The sequence below is a fragment of the Meriones unguiculatus genome, chromosome 1, assembly GCF_030254825.1.
Source record: "Meriones unguiculatus strain TT.TT164.6M chromosome 1, Bangor_MerUng_6.1, whole genome shotgun sequence".
Taxonomy (NCBI): Eukaryota; Metazoa; Chordata; class Mammalia; order Rodentia; family Muridae; genus Meriones; species Meriones unguiculatus.
Window position 1 is genome coordinate 194,058,222 of NC_083349.1, and position 16,241 is coordinate 194,074,462.

Here is a 16,241-nt window from a genome sequence, read left to right on the forward strand (position 1 = left end):
TGGCAGAGAACTTCACCTGGGGAGTGCAGGGTGGCGGAGGCTGCCCACCTCTTCAAGGCTGTGGGCCCCAAAACCAAGAAACTGGCCTTGCAATATCCCCTCAAGGACACCACCTCCTCCCGGAAGTGCCGCCTGCTGGCAACCATGGCTTGACATGTGACTTTGGGGGGCATTTCCGATCCAGAGCACAGCAGCCACGGACCTGCCCACAGACGGACACACGCATCCGCAGTGGCGCTGGAGGAAGCAGCCTTCCTCAGCTCTGTTTCGGCCTCCCGCCTCAGCTTCGGCACACAGCCCGCCCGCCTCAGCTTCAGCACACAGTCCGCCCGTGTCTCCACACACGTCTGGGCCTGGCTGGGCCTGTGTGTTGCTGCTGTCACCGCCAACTGCTCTGTCGACCGTGGGAGTATGGGCCTGGGATCCAGGAACTGTTGTCCCAACTCTGATTGTGGTTCCAGATTTAGCCACATTTCTGTCTCAGCTCCTGTCAAAGCCGTACCAGAGGCCCTGACTTAGGACCCACCACAGCTCCCTGCACCTCCCCCCATCAGAGGACTTGTTAGAGCCCCTTCACATCCCCTGGTCAGGCCCTGTCACAGAACCTGTCAGAGTCCTTGCCAGTCCCAGTCCTAGCACAGCCTCCACCACAGTGGAAACTGACTGTTTCCTGTCAGTCCCCGTCAGAGTCCCTGTCATAGAACCTGCCGGAGCACCTGTCACAGTCCCTGTCAGCCCCATAAATCCTCTAGGATGGCCTGGATTGCAGCCCCTGTCACGATGTCTGTCACACTCTCCATCACAGTCTCTATCACAACCCATTACACAGCCAGTCTCTGCCAAGCTCTATGTCATAGCCTTTATCGATACTCCTGTCATAGTCTCTGCCACAGCACATCAGAGTCTCTGTCATATACTCTGTTACAGCCTTTGTCACAGCCCCTTTTAGAGATCATATCAGTGCGATGCTGCAGTGTCACGGCCCCTACTGTAGATTCTGCCTCAGTCCTGTCACAGGTCCTGTGTCACTGTCTCTATGACAACTTCAGTCTCAGTCCATCACAGCCCTCATCACAGTCCATGTCACAGTCTCCATTGCCCTCTCCTCGGCTCAGCCTCTTCTGGCCCTACAGCGTGGCCAGTGGGGCACAGCTCTCATTACACAGCGGAACTGTCTCCCTCTGGAAGGCGTCCAGCGGAAGGCTCATGTAATAGCAGGTTATCCTGATGTGCAGGGCTTGTGGGAGGGAGGCTGGGCCATGGAGCCTGTGCAAAAGACACACTTCACAGGGAGCTGGGAGTACAGCTCCCAGACCCACACCGAGGGTTGGCTGTGCTTATTCTGTGTGGCTGCAGGGCTCAGGGGCCAGACCCTGCTTCCCGGAGGATGGCAGAATGACTCCACAGCATCTTTCCGTCTCCTTGACCCCACTCGAGTCTCCAGGGGACAGGATGCGGTGTATTGTTTCCTGGCTTGCTCCGCAGCTAAGCCCAGGGCCGGGTTCCCAGAGCACACAATTCAACGGTTCTTCCAAAACTGCATCTTAAATTGCCTCCGGTAGTTTCCCCATTGTCTCTAAAACCAACCCAGGTATCCTTGTGGCTGGCCTCTCCTGGCCTGGTCACCTATCCCCATTCGTGGGTTTCCCTTGGCCATTCTCTGCTCACCATGTGCCCTTCACCCGGCATTCCCCCACTTGTCTGTCTCCACTTCTCCAAATGGTACCTGATTTCTTCAGAGTCAGATCCAAACCTACATTCCATGCCCCTCCTCCAGAGACTCCTTCCTCTGCTCTCCAGTCACCTGGCCATATCACATACCCTTGGGCCCTGCCTGCATTCTGTGATTTAGGGAACTTGTCTCATTCTTGCCACAGTCTCTGGTGCCTGAGATGGGATGCTGGTTCTTAGAGAATCATGTCAGTGCTCAGTACATAGACAAGTGGTTAAGTGATGGGACAAGTGAAAAATGATGTCAAGTTGGGGAAAGAGGAAAAGATAGGGAAGAGGGCCGAACAGACACAGATGGCGTGAGTGTGAGCCGTCCTCTCTGGGTCAGCGGGGTTCCATGAGCCAAGTCTATGCCCCAATCATCTTAGGGTCCCTGAAAAGGCCCTGTCTCCCCAGCTGTCTTCAGTCCCCACTCTCCTGAGACACTCTGTCTGCTCCCCTCCCACCAGCTCATTCGAGCTCTCCCTTCTTTCCCTCCTTTAAGCCTCTAGTCCAGGCTGTTTGAACTGTCCCTCCTGGTTGTGTGTGTGGCTGTTTGAACCCATCACGGCCCTGACAGATGGCAAGATCCAGACTTGGGGCTAAGGAGCCTCTTCCACTTACTTCTTGGCAACTCCTCTCTGCTGGCACCTCTGGGGCCTTCCCTCCCAGTGCCCCCTCTCTAGTCTGGCTCCCAGTCCAGGTGGCCCAGACGTTCTGGAGCCCTGGCAGGACACAGAGACATAGTCCAGGCCTGGCTGAGCTGTCAGCATGTCTTTCTCCACCCCATTCAGGGGCAAGAGGTGGCAAGAGACCCCACCCATGCCCTGGCAGTCCCTAGGAAGCAACAGGCACACAGGATGGGAGGCAGCGGAAAGAGCAAGCACAGGGCACCAAGGCGGCCTGAAGCTGGAAGGGCTCTGAGCGCTGCTGGGCCCTGGTTCATACATGTAGGAGGGTCTCAGGGTTTCCAGATGGTGACTTGTGCCCAGGCAGGGGACGGACCATGGGGAAGGTCAATAGTTTCTGCTCCTAGATCCTAAAGAAATCAGGCAGAACTGCCAAGAAAGCAGATGGCAAGCTCAATAAGCAGGGGAGCCTGTGGGGGCTTTTTGGCTCACTCTTGTCTTAATGAGATTGGTGGGTAGGTGGGCATGCTGGCTCACAGTACTTTTTATAGCCAGGATCTTACCCACGACCCAGTGGAATTCCCAGGGAGTGGTGGGTGCACAGGATGGGAGAAAGCTGACAGATGAGGCATTGAGGATCCAAGGCTGGCCTGGAGGGTGCTGGGGGAGAGGACCAGGAGGACCACTTGCCTCATATGGACACGGCGGATTTCTTCTTAAAGACAACTGAGAACAAAAGATAACCCTCCAAGATGGGCACCTGCCTCTCACCCTATGCTTCGTGGATCCCACTGAGTGAATACAGCAGGCATCATCATTGCCAAGTTATTCCATATTCAGATTCTTCTCTACCCTTCCTCTGCCTCCCCTTCTTCCCACTGCCTAGAAACCCACTCACAGCTCACTTGTTACCTCCTCCAGAAAGTCCACCTCGACCATACTCATGAGAACCATTGCCCTGCACATCTGAAATACTTCCCATGGTCCTCACTCAGCTTCATCCAGCAAGGCTTCTACCGGCTTTCTCAAGCCCTAGCTATGGCAGTCTGAGCACACACAGCGGGGCACCCAAGGCTGGGTCAAAACTGGCTGGCTAACTTACTCTCCTGTACATCAGTCCCCTTGCAGCCACCTGTGTGCTCCTCCATCTCCCCCTGTATTCACCAGGAAGCCTAGGGACAGGGTTGCTGCCGATGCCAGCTCTCTTTCTCCATGTCAGGCTCTGGGCAGGAAGTCTCTATGTCCATGTCCCACTCCTGACTGCTCTGGGCAGGATCAGATCCCCACAGAAGAAAAAGGTGGAGAGGCGTATGTGTCCAGAGACACCCCTCCTGCCTCCTGTGGAGGGGAGGATCCTGATCATAGGGTCAGGGCAGTGGCCTCTGAGCCAGCTGCCTGCCCATCTCCCCAAGAGAAGAGCTTCCTTGGCGACCCAGCTAGGACTTACCAGAAGTACAACTTAAAAACAACCAAAACCAAAACCAACACCAGCTCTGTCTAGTGAAATACCTCTTTCATCCCTACAGGAATTTTTAAGATGAACATATGGCCTGAATCTGGATTCAAAGGGCCAAGGGTCTTCCCAGCCACCAGCTGATTTCATTCCAGCTTCCACCATGCAGTGCTAACGTGGCACTTAGTGCAGGGGGATCTGGTGGTCCGTGTGTGCATTTCCTCACGCTGTCTTCATGACAGCTCGTGAAGTGCCTGTTACAGAGGAGGAAGACCAAGGCGCGCACACACACGTGCGCGCGCGCGCGCACACACACACACACACACACACGCAGCAAGCGGCAGAGGAGAACTGAACCCTATGGCTTTTGCTTCCTCTTGCCCCTCTTTCTCGTCTCTAGCTGGGGTTCCAGCCCTCTGGAACTCACAGACAAATGTTTCCAAAATGATTTTTTTTTTCCCCTTTGGAACAAACACAGAACAGCAAGTCAAATTTTGTTATTTGGCCAAGAACATTGAAAAACAAACAAACAGAAGAACCAAACACATTTCCCAGCACTATAATCCCATAAAGTGGCATTTTAACACTGAAAATATGGCAAGGGTATTATCTTAGAATATACAGCCTTCCAAGAAAGGACAGGAGACAACTTTACACTTAAAATAGCTACATTATTCTCTCCCCCTTATCTCTCTCCCTCCCCTTTATCTCTCTCCCGCCCCCTTTATCTCTCTCCTTCCCCTTTATCTCTCACTCCTTCCCCCTTTATATCTCTCTATTTCTTTCATTTTACATGTGAACTGGCCAAAATCTTGGCACTGCAGGAAATGGGAGTAATATCCTACCCCAGCGCTGCCTCTTTAAGCAGGAACAGTGTTCTTGTCCATAAGCAAACCGGGTCTGAGCTTGACATACACAATCAGCTACTTCTCATTTCAATTCTGGCAGATCTTCTGGATTTCACCAATATTTAGTCTCCAGAGGAGGCTGCCATATCTCATCAGGCCCCCTCTCTCATAGATCCAGATCTGCAACCCAGCAGGGGAACCAGAGGCAACCCCACTTCCTAGGCGGTGAAGGGCAGGCGTGGATGGAGCGGTGGAAGAGCAGACCACACAGTCCCCACTCCTTTTGCCACTGTCCTCTAGGCCTCACCACCAGTCAGCAGCTTGAGCCCCTCTCTCCTGCACCTGTGCCTGCCCCTACCCCTGTTGCCTGCTGGGAAAGGCAGCTGGGCAACAGGGTGGATGGAGGCTGACTTGTAGAAGGAACCTTTGTTGGAATTTCAGCTCCACCATTTTCTGGCTGTGAGGCATCTGGCAAATTCTTTAACCTCTCTGGGCTTTTGTTCTCTTGCTTGCAAACAGGATTGAGAACAGTGCCAGAACGTGGCAGGAATCTGGCACAACAAAGTAACAATTTTAGGTAGTTTAAATAAACAAAGCTTTAAGTACTAGTCCCAGGGGCTATGGAGATGTGTTCAGTGGTCAAGATGCTGGCCCCGCAAATGCAAGGACTTGAGGGTTTAATTTTTTTGATGTATTAACTTTTATTTTATGCACATTGGTGTTGTGCCTGCCTATATGTGTGTGAGGGTGTCAGATCCCCTGTAAATAGAGTCACAGGCAGTTGTGAGCTGCCATGTGGGTGCTGGGAATTAAATCCAGTCCACTGGAGGAGCAGCCAGTGATCTTAACCACTGAGCCACCTCTCCAGCCCCAGGATTTGAGTTTTAATATCCAGCTGCCACATAAAAATCTGAGTGTGGCTGTGCATGCTGTGATAACGGCACAGAAACGTGGGGGACACAGGAACATCCTGGGGACTTGCAGGCCACCCATCTCTCCCAGCTGTAGGTTCAGTGAGAAGCTCAGTCTCAGGAAAATGGAGCTGAGGGTGCTAGAGCAGGACACAAGACACCTTCCTCTGAGTTGGTATGTGTTTCTCATTAAACCTGACCCCCTCCTCCAGGAAGCCTTCCCTAACGAGGCCAGGCTCAGCCAGCTTCCAAATCTCTTCCAAATCTAGCTCCCAGCACGCAGGTCTCAAGTTGCTGGTTTTCGCTCCATTCCAGAATACGAGTCTAACCTCCTAACATGGAGCCCCACGAAGGCCCCCTCCTCCTCCCAGTCTCTCAGATGTTGCTGGCATACCACAGGTGGCCTGTCAAAATCCTCATATGAAGGATACAGGAGCGGCTCAGCCTCTGTAGGAGATTATTATGGACCTGGCTTATCTAAGTGTCAATTCTATATCCAGAGTTGGCTCTAGATGGATGGTGTTAATCGAATTGAAGGTGACTGGGGTGTCAGAGGTAGGGTCAACAGGAGCCCCCTGGCTGGCCTGGGACAGTGGTTCCCAGGAAACAGAATCTTATTCATATCCTCTTGCTTCCCCTAGGCTTCACTTCATCACCAGCAGATAGCTTTCAGGGTCTCTTGCTTCTAGAAGAATTGATCTGCTTTTGGTCTACATGTTTCTGAGATCAAGTTAGTCTTGTCTTTCCCTTAAGGGAAAGAACTCAATCCAGATGGACACAGGCTGCCTGATGTCATTGGTACTCAGATTAATGGGGACTCACTAGTTATAAGAACCAGAAGAGTGGACATGACCAAGATCTGGGTTAGTCAGGAAAAGATGCGCTGTGTGGCCTGCCTCCCCGCAGCCGGGTCCCTACAGAGCAGTTCCTGGTGAAGAGAGCGCCTGGAGTAAGTGAGCTAAAGAAAGGTCTTCATGCTCGGGGCAGACAGAGCTCTCAGGCAGTTAAGAGCACTGCTCAAGGAGACCCAAGGACGCCCAGAGATCGTGCCTCCCAGCATCTGTGCGGGGAACTGTCAGCTCAGAACCGCTCAAAAGTAGAAATGCCAGCTCCGGTGATGTCATCACCCAAGACATCCCCACCCCCATGCGAAGTCCTGTGGTCCGGTGGGTAGGGCGGAAAAGACCCTGCTAGGCTGCCACCACCCAAACCCTGCTGCCTCCCAATTCCCTTTCTGGATGTGTGTCTGAACCCAAGAAAGCTAAGAATTCAAATTTAAACTTCATGCTGTTCCTCAGAGAGTTGGGGACCCCTTTGCCTTCCTGTCTGCGTGTGCTGAGAGGGTCCGTTTCTGTATCAACACAGACTCCAACCTTCTCTGGCTAGTTCTCCCTCTGAAGCGCCCCTTCACTCATTTTTGAGCTCCTGTTGGGCGTTAGGCTGTCCCGAAGTGTTGGTCTCTAGCAAGCCATAGCTTGGGCTGAGCTGCTGGATGTAACCTAGGAAGCGAGCAGCCGCCCAGGTGCACCCCGGACTGCCTTCAGAAAGGGATCAAATGGGGGCTGGGCTGTGCAGATGCAGGGCGGGGGAAAGAGTGTGTCTGGGTGGAGGTGGAACTCTCTAACGCTAGTGCACACAGGGGGTGTCTCAACTGGCTGCGAGCTCAGGGCGAGAGATTCGAAGCCGGTCCCAGAGTGCCGGGTCTCCAGAGGAGCCGGCCGATACCCTCCGGGCTGCAGCCGGCGGGTCGCGGACCCCACCTCGAATTGCTCGGGGGAAGGCGCTGGGGAGTGGGAGTCCGGCGCTGGGATCCGCGCCCGTGGCTACTACTGCCGCGCGTTTCTTCGAAGTCTTACCTCGCAGAACCGGGTCCACCCGCGCGCCCAGTGCGCGCCCGGAGAGTTTCCCGCGCGCCCTCGTCGCCGCGCCGGGGAAGACCCACGCGAGCTTCGCCCCCCGCCCGTGGCTCAGGAAAACCCTGGGAGCCGCCCGAGTCCAAGCGCTTTCCGGAAACCCCCTCTCCAGGCGAGTTGCGGGAAAGCAGCCGCGCCGCAGCCCCGCGACCGACACGCCTCCCCAGAGGAGGGTCGGAGACCCCAGCGCGGGGAGAGCGGGCCGGGCGGGGAAAGCCCGGGGCTCGCGGGAGAGACCGGGAAACCCCGCCCCCCACCTCCAGCCCTCACCTCGGGGGCGCTCTCGGCCCTCGGTCGGCCGAAGCCCTTGGGCGCACGGGACCGAGGACGCCTTCCACGCCAGCCCAGAAGGTCTGGCGGGGTTCCGCCCCGCGCCCCCCGCCGGGCCCGCCCCCCGCCCCCCTGTCTGTCTGGGCCGGGGCGCCGCTGCCCCTTTAAGAAGCCCAGGTAGGCAGGCCGGCCTGCAGGAGCCGCTCCTATGGCAACCCGCGAGCTGCGGCGGCTTCATGAATATTCCGGGGCGCGGGAGCCCGAGCGCTGCCGGAGGGCGCTCCGGGAGAGGCGGCCGCTGATGTAAGCCCGGCGGGCCGCTGGACTCCGCTCGGCTGCGGCGGGAGTCCCCAGGACCCGGCCGGCCGGGCGCGGCCGGAGGAGGCGAAGAGGACCGCGGGCGGCCAGCTGCGGAGCCCGGGCGGCCGCCCGCGCCGCCAGCCCCAGCCGCCCGCCGGACGCGCTCCGGGAGCCGCGCGGGTCGTGCGCTCCGAGCTCGCGAGCGGCTCCGCGAGCGCCGCGGCCGCAGCGCCGCCGCTGCCCGCGCCCATTGTTCCCCGCGGGGGCGGGGCGCCTGGAGCCGGGCCGCGCGCCGCGCCCCTGCTCGCGGGAGGAAGGAGGGAGGGAGGGAGGGAGCGCGGGGTCCCCGCGCCCCAGCCGGGCCCGGGAGGCGGCGCAGCGCGGCGGACCCGGGGAGCGGCGGCCGCACCGGCAGCGCGATCATGGGCTCGTGAGGCGGCCGCGCGCCGGCAGCGGAGGACGCGTCCCCGGCGGCGGGCGCACCTGGAGCGGGTCCCCTGCGCCGCACCCGCACTGCTGCCCCCGGCCCAGCCCCCGGCACCATGGACAAGCTGCCGCCGTCCATGCGCAAGCGGCTCTACAGCCTCCCGCAGCAGGTGGGGGCCAAGGCGTGGATCATGGACGAGGAAGAGGACGGTGAGGAGGAGGGGGCCGGGGGCCGCCAGGACCCGAGCCGAAGGAGCATCAGGCTGCGGCCGCTGCCCTCGCCCTCGCCCTCGGTGGCCGCCGGCTGCGCGGACTCGCGGGGCGCGGCCCTCGGGGCGGCGGACGGCGAGGGGCCGGGCCGCAGCGCCGGCAAGTCCAGCACCAACGGGGACTGCAGGCGCTTCCGAGGGAGCCTGGCCTCGCTGGGCAGCCGGGGCGGGGGCGGCGGCGGGGCGGGGGGCGGCGGCGGCCACGGGCACCTGCACGACTCCGCGGAGGAGCGGCGGCTCATCGCCGCCGAGGGCGATGCGTCCCCCGGCGAGGACAGGACACCCCCGGGCCTGGCGGCCGAGCCCGAGCGCCCGGGCGCCGCGGCACAACCCGCAGCCTCGCCGCCGCCCCAGCAGCCGCCGCAGCCGGCCTCCGCCTCCTGCGAGCAGCCCGCGGCGGACACCGCTATCAAAGTGGAGGGAGGCGCGGCCGCCGGCGACCAGATCCTGCCCGAGGCCGAGGTGCGCCTGGGCCAGACCGGCTTCATGCAGCGCCAGTTCGGTGCCATGCTGCAACCCGGGGTCAACAAATTCTCCCTGAGGATGTTCGGCAGCCAGAAAGCGGTGGAGCGCGAGCAGGAGAGGGTTAAGTCGGCGGGGTTTTGGATTATCCACCCTTACAGCGACTTCAGGTAAGAAGCCGGGTAGGGATGCCGGACGCCTTGTGCAGTTGCAGGCATGCTTTCCTCTCAGTCCTCCTCCCAGCCCGAGTTAACTTTCCTTCTTCGGCGCCGGGAGCGTCCCGTACACCCCTCTCCCCCCCCCCCCCCCCCCCCCGGCCTCCTGCAGCACACTGGGAACTTCCTCAGTCTTCAGGCTCCTGCCCTCTCCCGGAGACTGGGCCACATCGGAGGCCAGCTCAAAGGTGTTCTGAGCTTGGCCTAGCCCTGCCTGCTGCCAGGGTAGCGCTCTGCTTGTCCAAGCCGTGCGCCTCCCCCTTGGAGGCTGCAGAGTCAAGGTGGCCATCCTGGAAGCAGCTGCAGGTCATTCAGAGCGCAGAGAAGGGTCACAGAGGGAGATAGACATCTTAGCAGCTGGGTCAGCAGCTTGGGTGCTGCCTGCAGGTACTAATATCTTTGCTGGGCCTTTGAAGCTGCAGCCAGATTCCTGGAGGACTGAGGTCACTGGGGCCTCGGGCCCAGGATGAAAGCCCTCTGCACATTTTTACCCACCCCTCGTGTTGAGCGGTGCACCGGGCGCGGACACCCTACACAGCTGGCTTCCACACTGGCAGGGCAGGATGACCTTGCTCACAGTGGTCAGCAAAGGTGCCTGCGGTCCTGACTGACATGCGCCAACTGGTCCAGTGTCTCAACCCCATCCCAATGGCCTAAACTCTGGCAACTACAGGGTCTCTCGTGGATCCCTAGACCAGTCAGGGAGAGGGATCCTGTAGACTCCCCTCTAGAGTCTAATGCCAATGATCAGAGGATATCAATCGGGCCTGTGGACTGAGCTGTGTGCAAGAGAGGTTGTGAGCTGCCTCCGGGTTTGTGTCAGGAATGCCTTTACCCCACCCAAGGTTCCGACTCCCCACTCCCTCTTGTCTCTTAAGGCCTTCCTAGCGCATCAGATTAGGATGAAGACCTAGCTGGGTGTTTCATCCTCTCCCTGTGTTCTGCCCTGTTTGTCTCCCTTGCCAGCCTACCTGCTGGCCTGCCTGTATAAAGGAACAGTTTGCCGACCAGAGCCTCTTTACAAACTCCAGGGAGCTGGATTTGTAATGAGAGCAAAGCTATTTTCCATCCAATGAGAGAGATTTCTTTGGCTGGGAATGACCAGTCAGACAACACTTTGGTGGCTTAAAATAGGCGGTGGATAAAGAGAGGCACCCTCTTTTGGTTCGTTTCTCCTTTTTCTTTTGAGAGATTGTTCTTTCTAACCCTAATATCCATATGTCCTATTCTCAGGGCCGCGAGGCAGTAGGCTTGCTAGACAGAGCTGTTGTCTTGCAGCTGTGTGAGCAAAGGTGGACCCTCCTTCAGAGCCTTAGTGAACTCCCGTGACTAGGACTGGGACCTCATGCTCCCAGGCCAAACTAGAGGGAAGTGCACGGGTGCCTTGTCTCCTTTGGCCCTGCCGTCCCTGGGTCTCCCAGGCCTCTCTTCCCAGTATCAGTCATTTGAGAATGTTGATGTACTCCCATCAAGTGCTCAACTTCAGCCCTGTTTGTGGTGGGAAAACTTCCAGCCACAGTTCTTAACTTCAAACCCATTGCCAAGCCCAGGCATGTCTTATCTCCACTGACAGGTCCTGATAGAGAACCTTCTGACCACAAAGTCTTGCCCTTCGTACCCATCTTCCCTTAGATGGTGAGCTTCGGGACTGAAGCACACTGTCCACACTCCCTCCTTCCCCATACCTGAAGCTTCCTAGCCTTACCTATGCCACACATGACATGCTGGTTTGCAGTCCCCGTTCTGTGGAGCCTCCTTAGATGCAGGCTTTGGGGACATGGAGCCTGGGGCTGGAGAGGGTGGGCACAGAAGTGACAGACAACAGAACAAGGGTCCAGCTGGGTTTGGATGCGTGTTTTTGCAAGCAGCAACAGAGACTGTCGTGGACGTGCTTGTCTTCTGTGCCCGGCCTTGTAGCTGTCTGATGCTGGGCTCTAGAATGGGAAAAACCCAAGGCAGAGTGGAGTCTCTGGATGGCAGTGGCTGTGCCCCTTCTGCCTCTGAGGCCAAAACAGCCCGTCTTAGCCTCAGAAGTCAGAGAGACAGGGGTTAGCTGAATCTGCTGAGCTTAGAAAAGACATCACTCCATCTACCACCACTCCCCCTAGAGAACCCAAGCCTTGAACCACGAAATTTCGGGCACTGGCCTTGGGCCTCTATCTGGAGACAGACACCATTGCCCACCAGAGCTTCTGCAAGCACTTCACAGACCCACTGAGGATTTATTCATCATTTTGACTGGCAGGAAGCATTGATCCAGCAGAATTGGTTTAATAAAGAATCACCAGCAAACCATGATAGATGGAGTTTGTGGTTTGAAGTTCAGGGCTGGTTGTGACGGGCTGTTTCTGACATCTCCTGTCTGAGGAGAGGAGGGCAGGGTACCCTTCCCTGGGAAGTCATGGGTTTGCTTTGAGACCCACTGTAACCTGGGCAGGGACTGAGAGAGATGAAGCTATTCCTAGCTGTCTCTGCTTCTTGTCTGTACCATCCCCAGCACCTCAGCTACGCACATGGCTTTTGCAGTCTCCAGGGCTGCTGACTTCCCTTCCTCTCCAACACCCCATTGGCCTTTTGAAGCTCATACTTACGGTTTGTTAAAGAAAGAGATCAGCATGTGGCAACCCTCAGGACATTTTCTCCAGGCTATTGGCCAAGGTGCCAGAACAGGTCCTTCCTCCCAATGAATCTCTATCCTAGAAGCCTGGGTTTGATGGTTGGAACCTAAGAACACAGCACATTAGATGATAGTGGTTTCCCAAGAGGATGGAAAGGGGGAGAAAGAGAATAGGTCCTGAGAGAAGGTGAAGCTGCCTTTGTCCCAGAGGCTGACTGGCTGAATTTTCAAACACTGGGCTCAGAAAGTTGACCTACGTGTGTATGTCAGAGATGTGTGTCTGAGACTGTGTCTTGGGCTGTGTGGGTGGACACACAGGGAAGTTCTTATCTGAGTATTAGCTCTGGGTCTACTGTTTTGACCCCAACAGCAGCTCAGCCTTGACAATAGAGCAGGCAAAAGCTTGGTTCTCCTCAGGGAGGTTCTCTCAAGGAGCTTTTCTTGCCCTCTCCTGGCTTGATACTTTTGAATCCAGGAGGAAAGGAAGAGACTGAAGGATCTAAAAGCATCCTTTTCTTGGGCTGAAGCATTCGGGTTTTGAAATTCTGCGTGCTGAGATGATTGATGGTAGGTACTAGGAGTTGCCTAAGACTGTTTGTTGCTGGTTCCCGCACCAGATCGGTGTCATTGTTTAGGGCACATCTCCTCTCCAACCTGTTTACTATTAGGCCCTGCTCAAGATTTCGTCCTTCTGTGAGCCTCAGTTTTCCTGCCCAGAAAATGAGACTCCTTTTGCTCATTTCTATATTAGACACAAATTGTGCAACTGTAGGCACACAGATGATGTGAGAGTTTATAGTGAGTGGTTAAATACCTTCCCTGTCCTTACTTTTTCCTCCCCCTTGATCCTGGGTAGACTGCATGGACCTCTGTTCTGGACTCTGGCCAGGGATTCTGAACTAGTTTGTCATCAGAGACTTCACTGAGAACCTGTTAGAAACCACCAAGTCCGTATCTAGAGAAATACACATAGAATGCGGCACACAGGTTCCTGTGTCCCAGGATTCCCCACATTGAGAATCATGGGGGGCTGGTGGCTGTGGGTTCCACTGCAGGCCATGCTAAGGGAGAGCCTAAGCTCTGGTGTGTGTGTGTGTGTGTGTGTGTGTGTGTGTGTGTGTGTGTGTTATTAGCCTTCCTCAGAGCCTAGTATGAATGTGTGGATGGGGTCTCCCTCTGTGATGTGAACTTGGCCTCCCATAGGCGGCAGAGAGCACAGCAGTCATGGCTCAGTGTTAGAAGCCTGGGAAAGGAAAGGGGACTCTGCCTGGGGACCCCTTCCTTGACCCTTTCCGCAGGTCCACACCCATGGGCTTTCCCTTGCAGTCATGGGAAGAGCTGTTCAGGAAAGAGCAGCCTGGTTCTGGTCTGGGAGCTTGGAGGCCCTTTCTAAGGGAGCCTTTCTTGGGCCAGCTGTTCCTGCTAGCAGTGTGGGAGCTGGGTGAAAGGCACAGCGGGCTCAGGCAGCGGGAGGGGAGGGCGCCTTGGTGCAGAGGGGAATTCCAAGGTGAGCTGCCTGGGTGGTGCTGTCAGCTGGCACAGTGGGCAGCGGACTCTCCAGCCGTGCAGTGTGCCCCATCTCACCAGGCTAGAGCTATGCAGTCTTCATGAGTACAGGTTCCTGGAAACCCACTGGGCCAGAAAGCTAAGGCCCTCCGCTATCTGCTTCTCCCTGTAGCTCGGATCCAGCTCTTAAGTGTGGTGCCTGCATCGTGGGTCTGGGGGCTGCCTTCTTGTCTGGCCTCGTCTCTATCCATTTGGTTTTACGAAACAAGGCTTTCATAGGAGCCAACTGCAGACTCACATAAAGAAACCCGACCGCGCTCTTCTGTGCGCCTGTTCATCTGCCCTCCTCTCGGTGTTGGAAGGCTTTGCCTTCCAGGTCTTCCTATACTTCTCCAGACCATTCAGCCATCCTTCCTGGCTACCTAGGGTCTTTGGATAGTACTCTGTTTGTTTTAATTTGGCTTCTCATTGGAATGTTATCCATCTCACTCTGGGACCTTGTTAAAATGCAGCTTCTGGTGTGTAATGATATTCCTGGTGCCCTGGGGCCAGGTGTGGAGTCCTGAGCTTGGGCCAACATGCTTGGGCCATGCTTGCAAAGCCCGAGACTGTTTCTTTTCCTTTTGGCAATAGAGCCCTTGGCCTCCAGCCCCAGTCTCAGCTCATCAGGGCAGGACCATATAAAGTAGGCGGGGCCTGGGCCTCAGCAATCAAGCTCGGACCCCAGATGTAAGAATCACAGCCTTACCTCCTGCCCCTGCACTGCTTTCCAGGTTTGGTTTGGTTGTGCATCTGGGGAGTCTGATGAGCAGGAGACTAGGTGCCCAGAGGACTCCTGTTACCCCATGTCATCACTCTCTCAGCTTCTCTCTGGTCCTAAGGGTCAGAGGCCAAGGCCTGAGGGAGGGAGCAAAGGGACAGGTACATAGGGTTATTGGACTGCAGTGAGACTTCTAGAGTAGATAGACATTGTCAGTGAGAGTCCAGAGGTGCAGGTAGCTGTGACGGTGGGCAGCTTGGAACAGCTGCATCCTGAATAGCAGCTGCCTTAGTGCCTAGAGCAGGGGATCTGTCCCAATCCTATGTTCCTTGTCCCTGTCCCAGGCCAGCAGCCTCTCCTGTGGGGTACACCTGCTTGGCAACTTTTTTCTCTGTCTCTGAGCCTCCATTCAGATAACAGGGTGGACAACTGTCATACAAGCCTGAGTGGCCCTTGCATCTGCCAAGCACTGGATACTAAGGGGAAAATCATTTAGAGCAGAAGGTACTGGCCCAGTCCCCTGGGGGCTTGTCATAATAACTGAGGCAGCCATGACTCCAGTCTGACTTGTGAGCTTTTACAAAACTGCTACTGCCAGTTGCTAATTAATAGAAAGGCTACAGAGGCCAGCCAGGCAGTCCTGCTTAGGCCCAGGGGATGCTAAAGAATCCTCATTTCCCAGCCAGAGAGGGCCACGGGAGGGCAGGGGCATTGTCTTGGCTTTGGAAAGGATGTTCTCTGCCAGACAGGCTTCCTTGCTGAGAAAGCATTGCCAGGGACCTGGAAATCTGTGGTCCCAAGGGCCAGGAAGCCACTCAGAGACACTTTCTACAGTTACCACCACCCAAAGCTGGGGGCAGGAGGCAGAAGTGAGAGGTGGTGAGTTCTCGGCACAGAGGATGCTCGAGATAACATAGAAAGGTACTGGGTACGGCTGAGCAGCACCCTGTAGACTGATACAGCAGTGAGACGTGCGTTTGGCTGGCACTGTGCATTGTGACAGATCTGACCCAGTGCTCTACGGCAGCAAGATAGGACATGGAAATATCAGGGGCTAAGGACATGGATCAGTCAGTGAAGTGCTTGCTGTAAGGATGGAGGGATATGAGTTTGGCTCCCAGCACCCATGGTAATAACAGTTTCCGAAAATCTAGGTGCACTGTCTTGTGCCTTTAACCCCAGTTGGAGGCAGAGACGGGAGCATCCCTGGGGCTTCCTAACCATGCAACCAAACGAAATTAGTGAGCCCAGGTTCAGTGAGAGACCCTGTCCCAAAATAAGGTAGAGAGCAATTAAGGAAACTGCCTAATGGCACCCTCTGTCTTCCACACACCTGCATACATGTACACACACACACACATACATACACACACACACTTAGAGGGTAGAGTTGGGAACTTCTCTCAAAAATACTGAGAGCAGTTCTGGTCTCTGCATCCTCACGGGACAGCCAGGACTTTAGCTAGGCTTATGCTGTCCGACCTGCCCCACTCCCCAGACCCCAGCTGTTCCTATGATAGCTATTTCATATCCAGCTTGCCAGTTGCCATGTAGCTACCCAAACCCTTTTGCTCCTGAAGTCATAACCCTTCACTCAGATCAGGAGCCTGAAGTCAGGTGGGTTTGTAGACCAATCACTACCACCCCAAATGAAGCAGCTGATGTATGCCAGGTTGTGTGGGGAGCTGGGTATATTTTATCTCATTTGCTTTTCAAAGTGGCCCCCAGATGGTTTAATGGTGCTCATCTTATGGAGAAGGCTGATATGGGAGTCAGGGAGCAGTTTATTCCAAATCACATCATTGGGAAGAACTGGGCCTGGTGGCTGTGCCTCCTCACCTCACCTCTTCTCCTTTGCTTTAAAAACTTCATTATCCAGGTATTTCTAGGGAATATTCTCCTGAGAGTCAAAAACATTGTGGAGGGGCTCAGATAAAGGGGTAATCAGCAGG

The 16,241-nt window shown here is 56.1% G+C and overlaps 1 protein-coding gene across 1 annotated transcript in view; it reads left to right on the forward strand.

The window, feature by feature from the left end:
- Positions 1-7,509: 7,509 nt before the first annotated feature.
- Positions 7,510-16,241, forward strand: part of Hcn4 (hyperpolarization activated cyclic nucleotide gated potassium channel 4) — a 41,829-nt gene continuing 33,097 nt past the window's right edge. Inside the window, exon 1 of the mRNA XM_060375005.1 lies at positions 7,510-9,361. Within this exon, the coding sequence (XP_060230988.1) occupies positions 8,577-9,361 (785 nt within the window). The 5' untranslated portion in view covers positions 7,510-8,576. The remainder of the gene's footprint in view (positions 9,362-16,241) is intronic.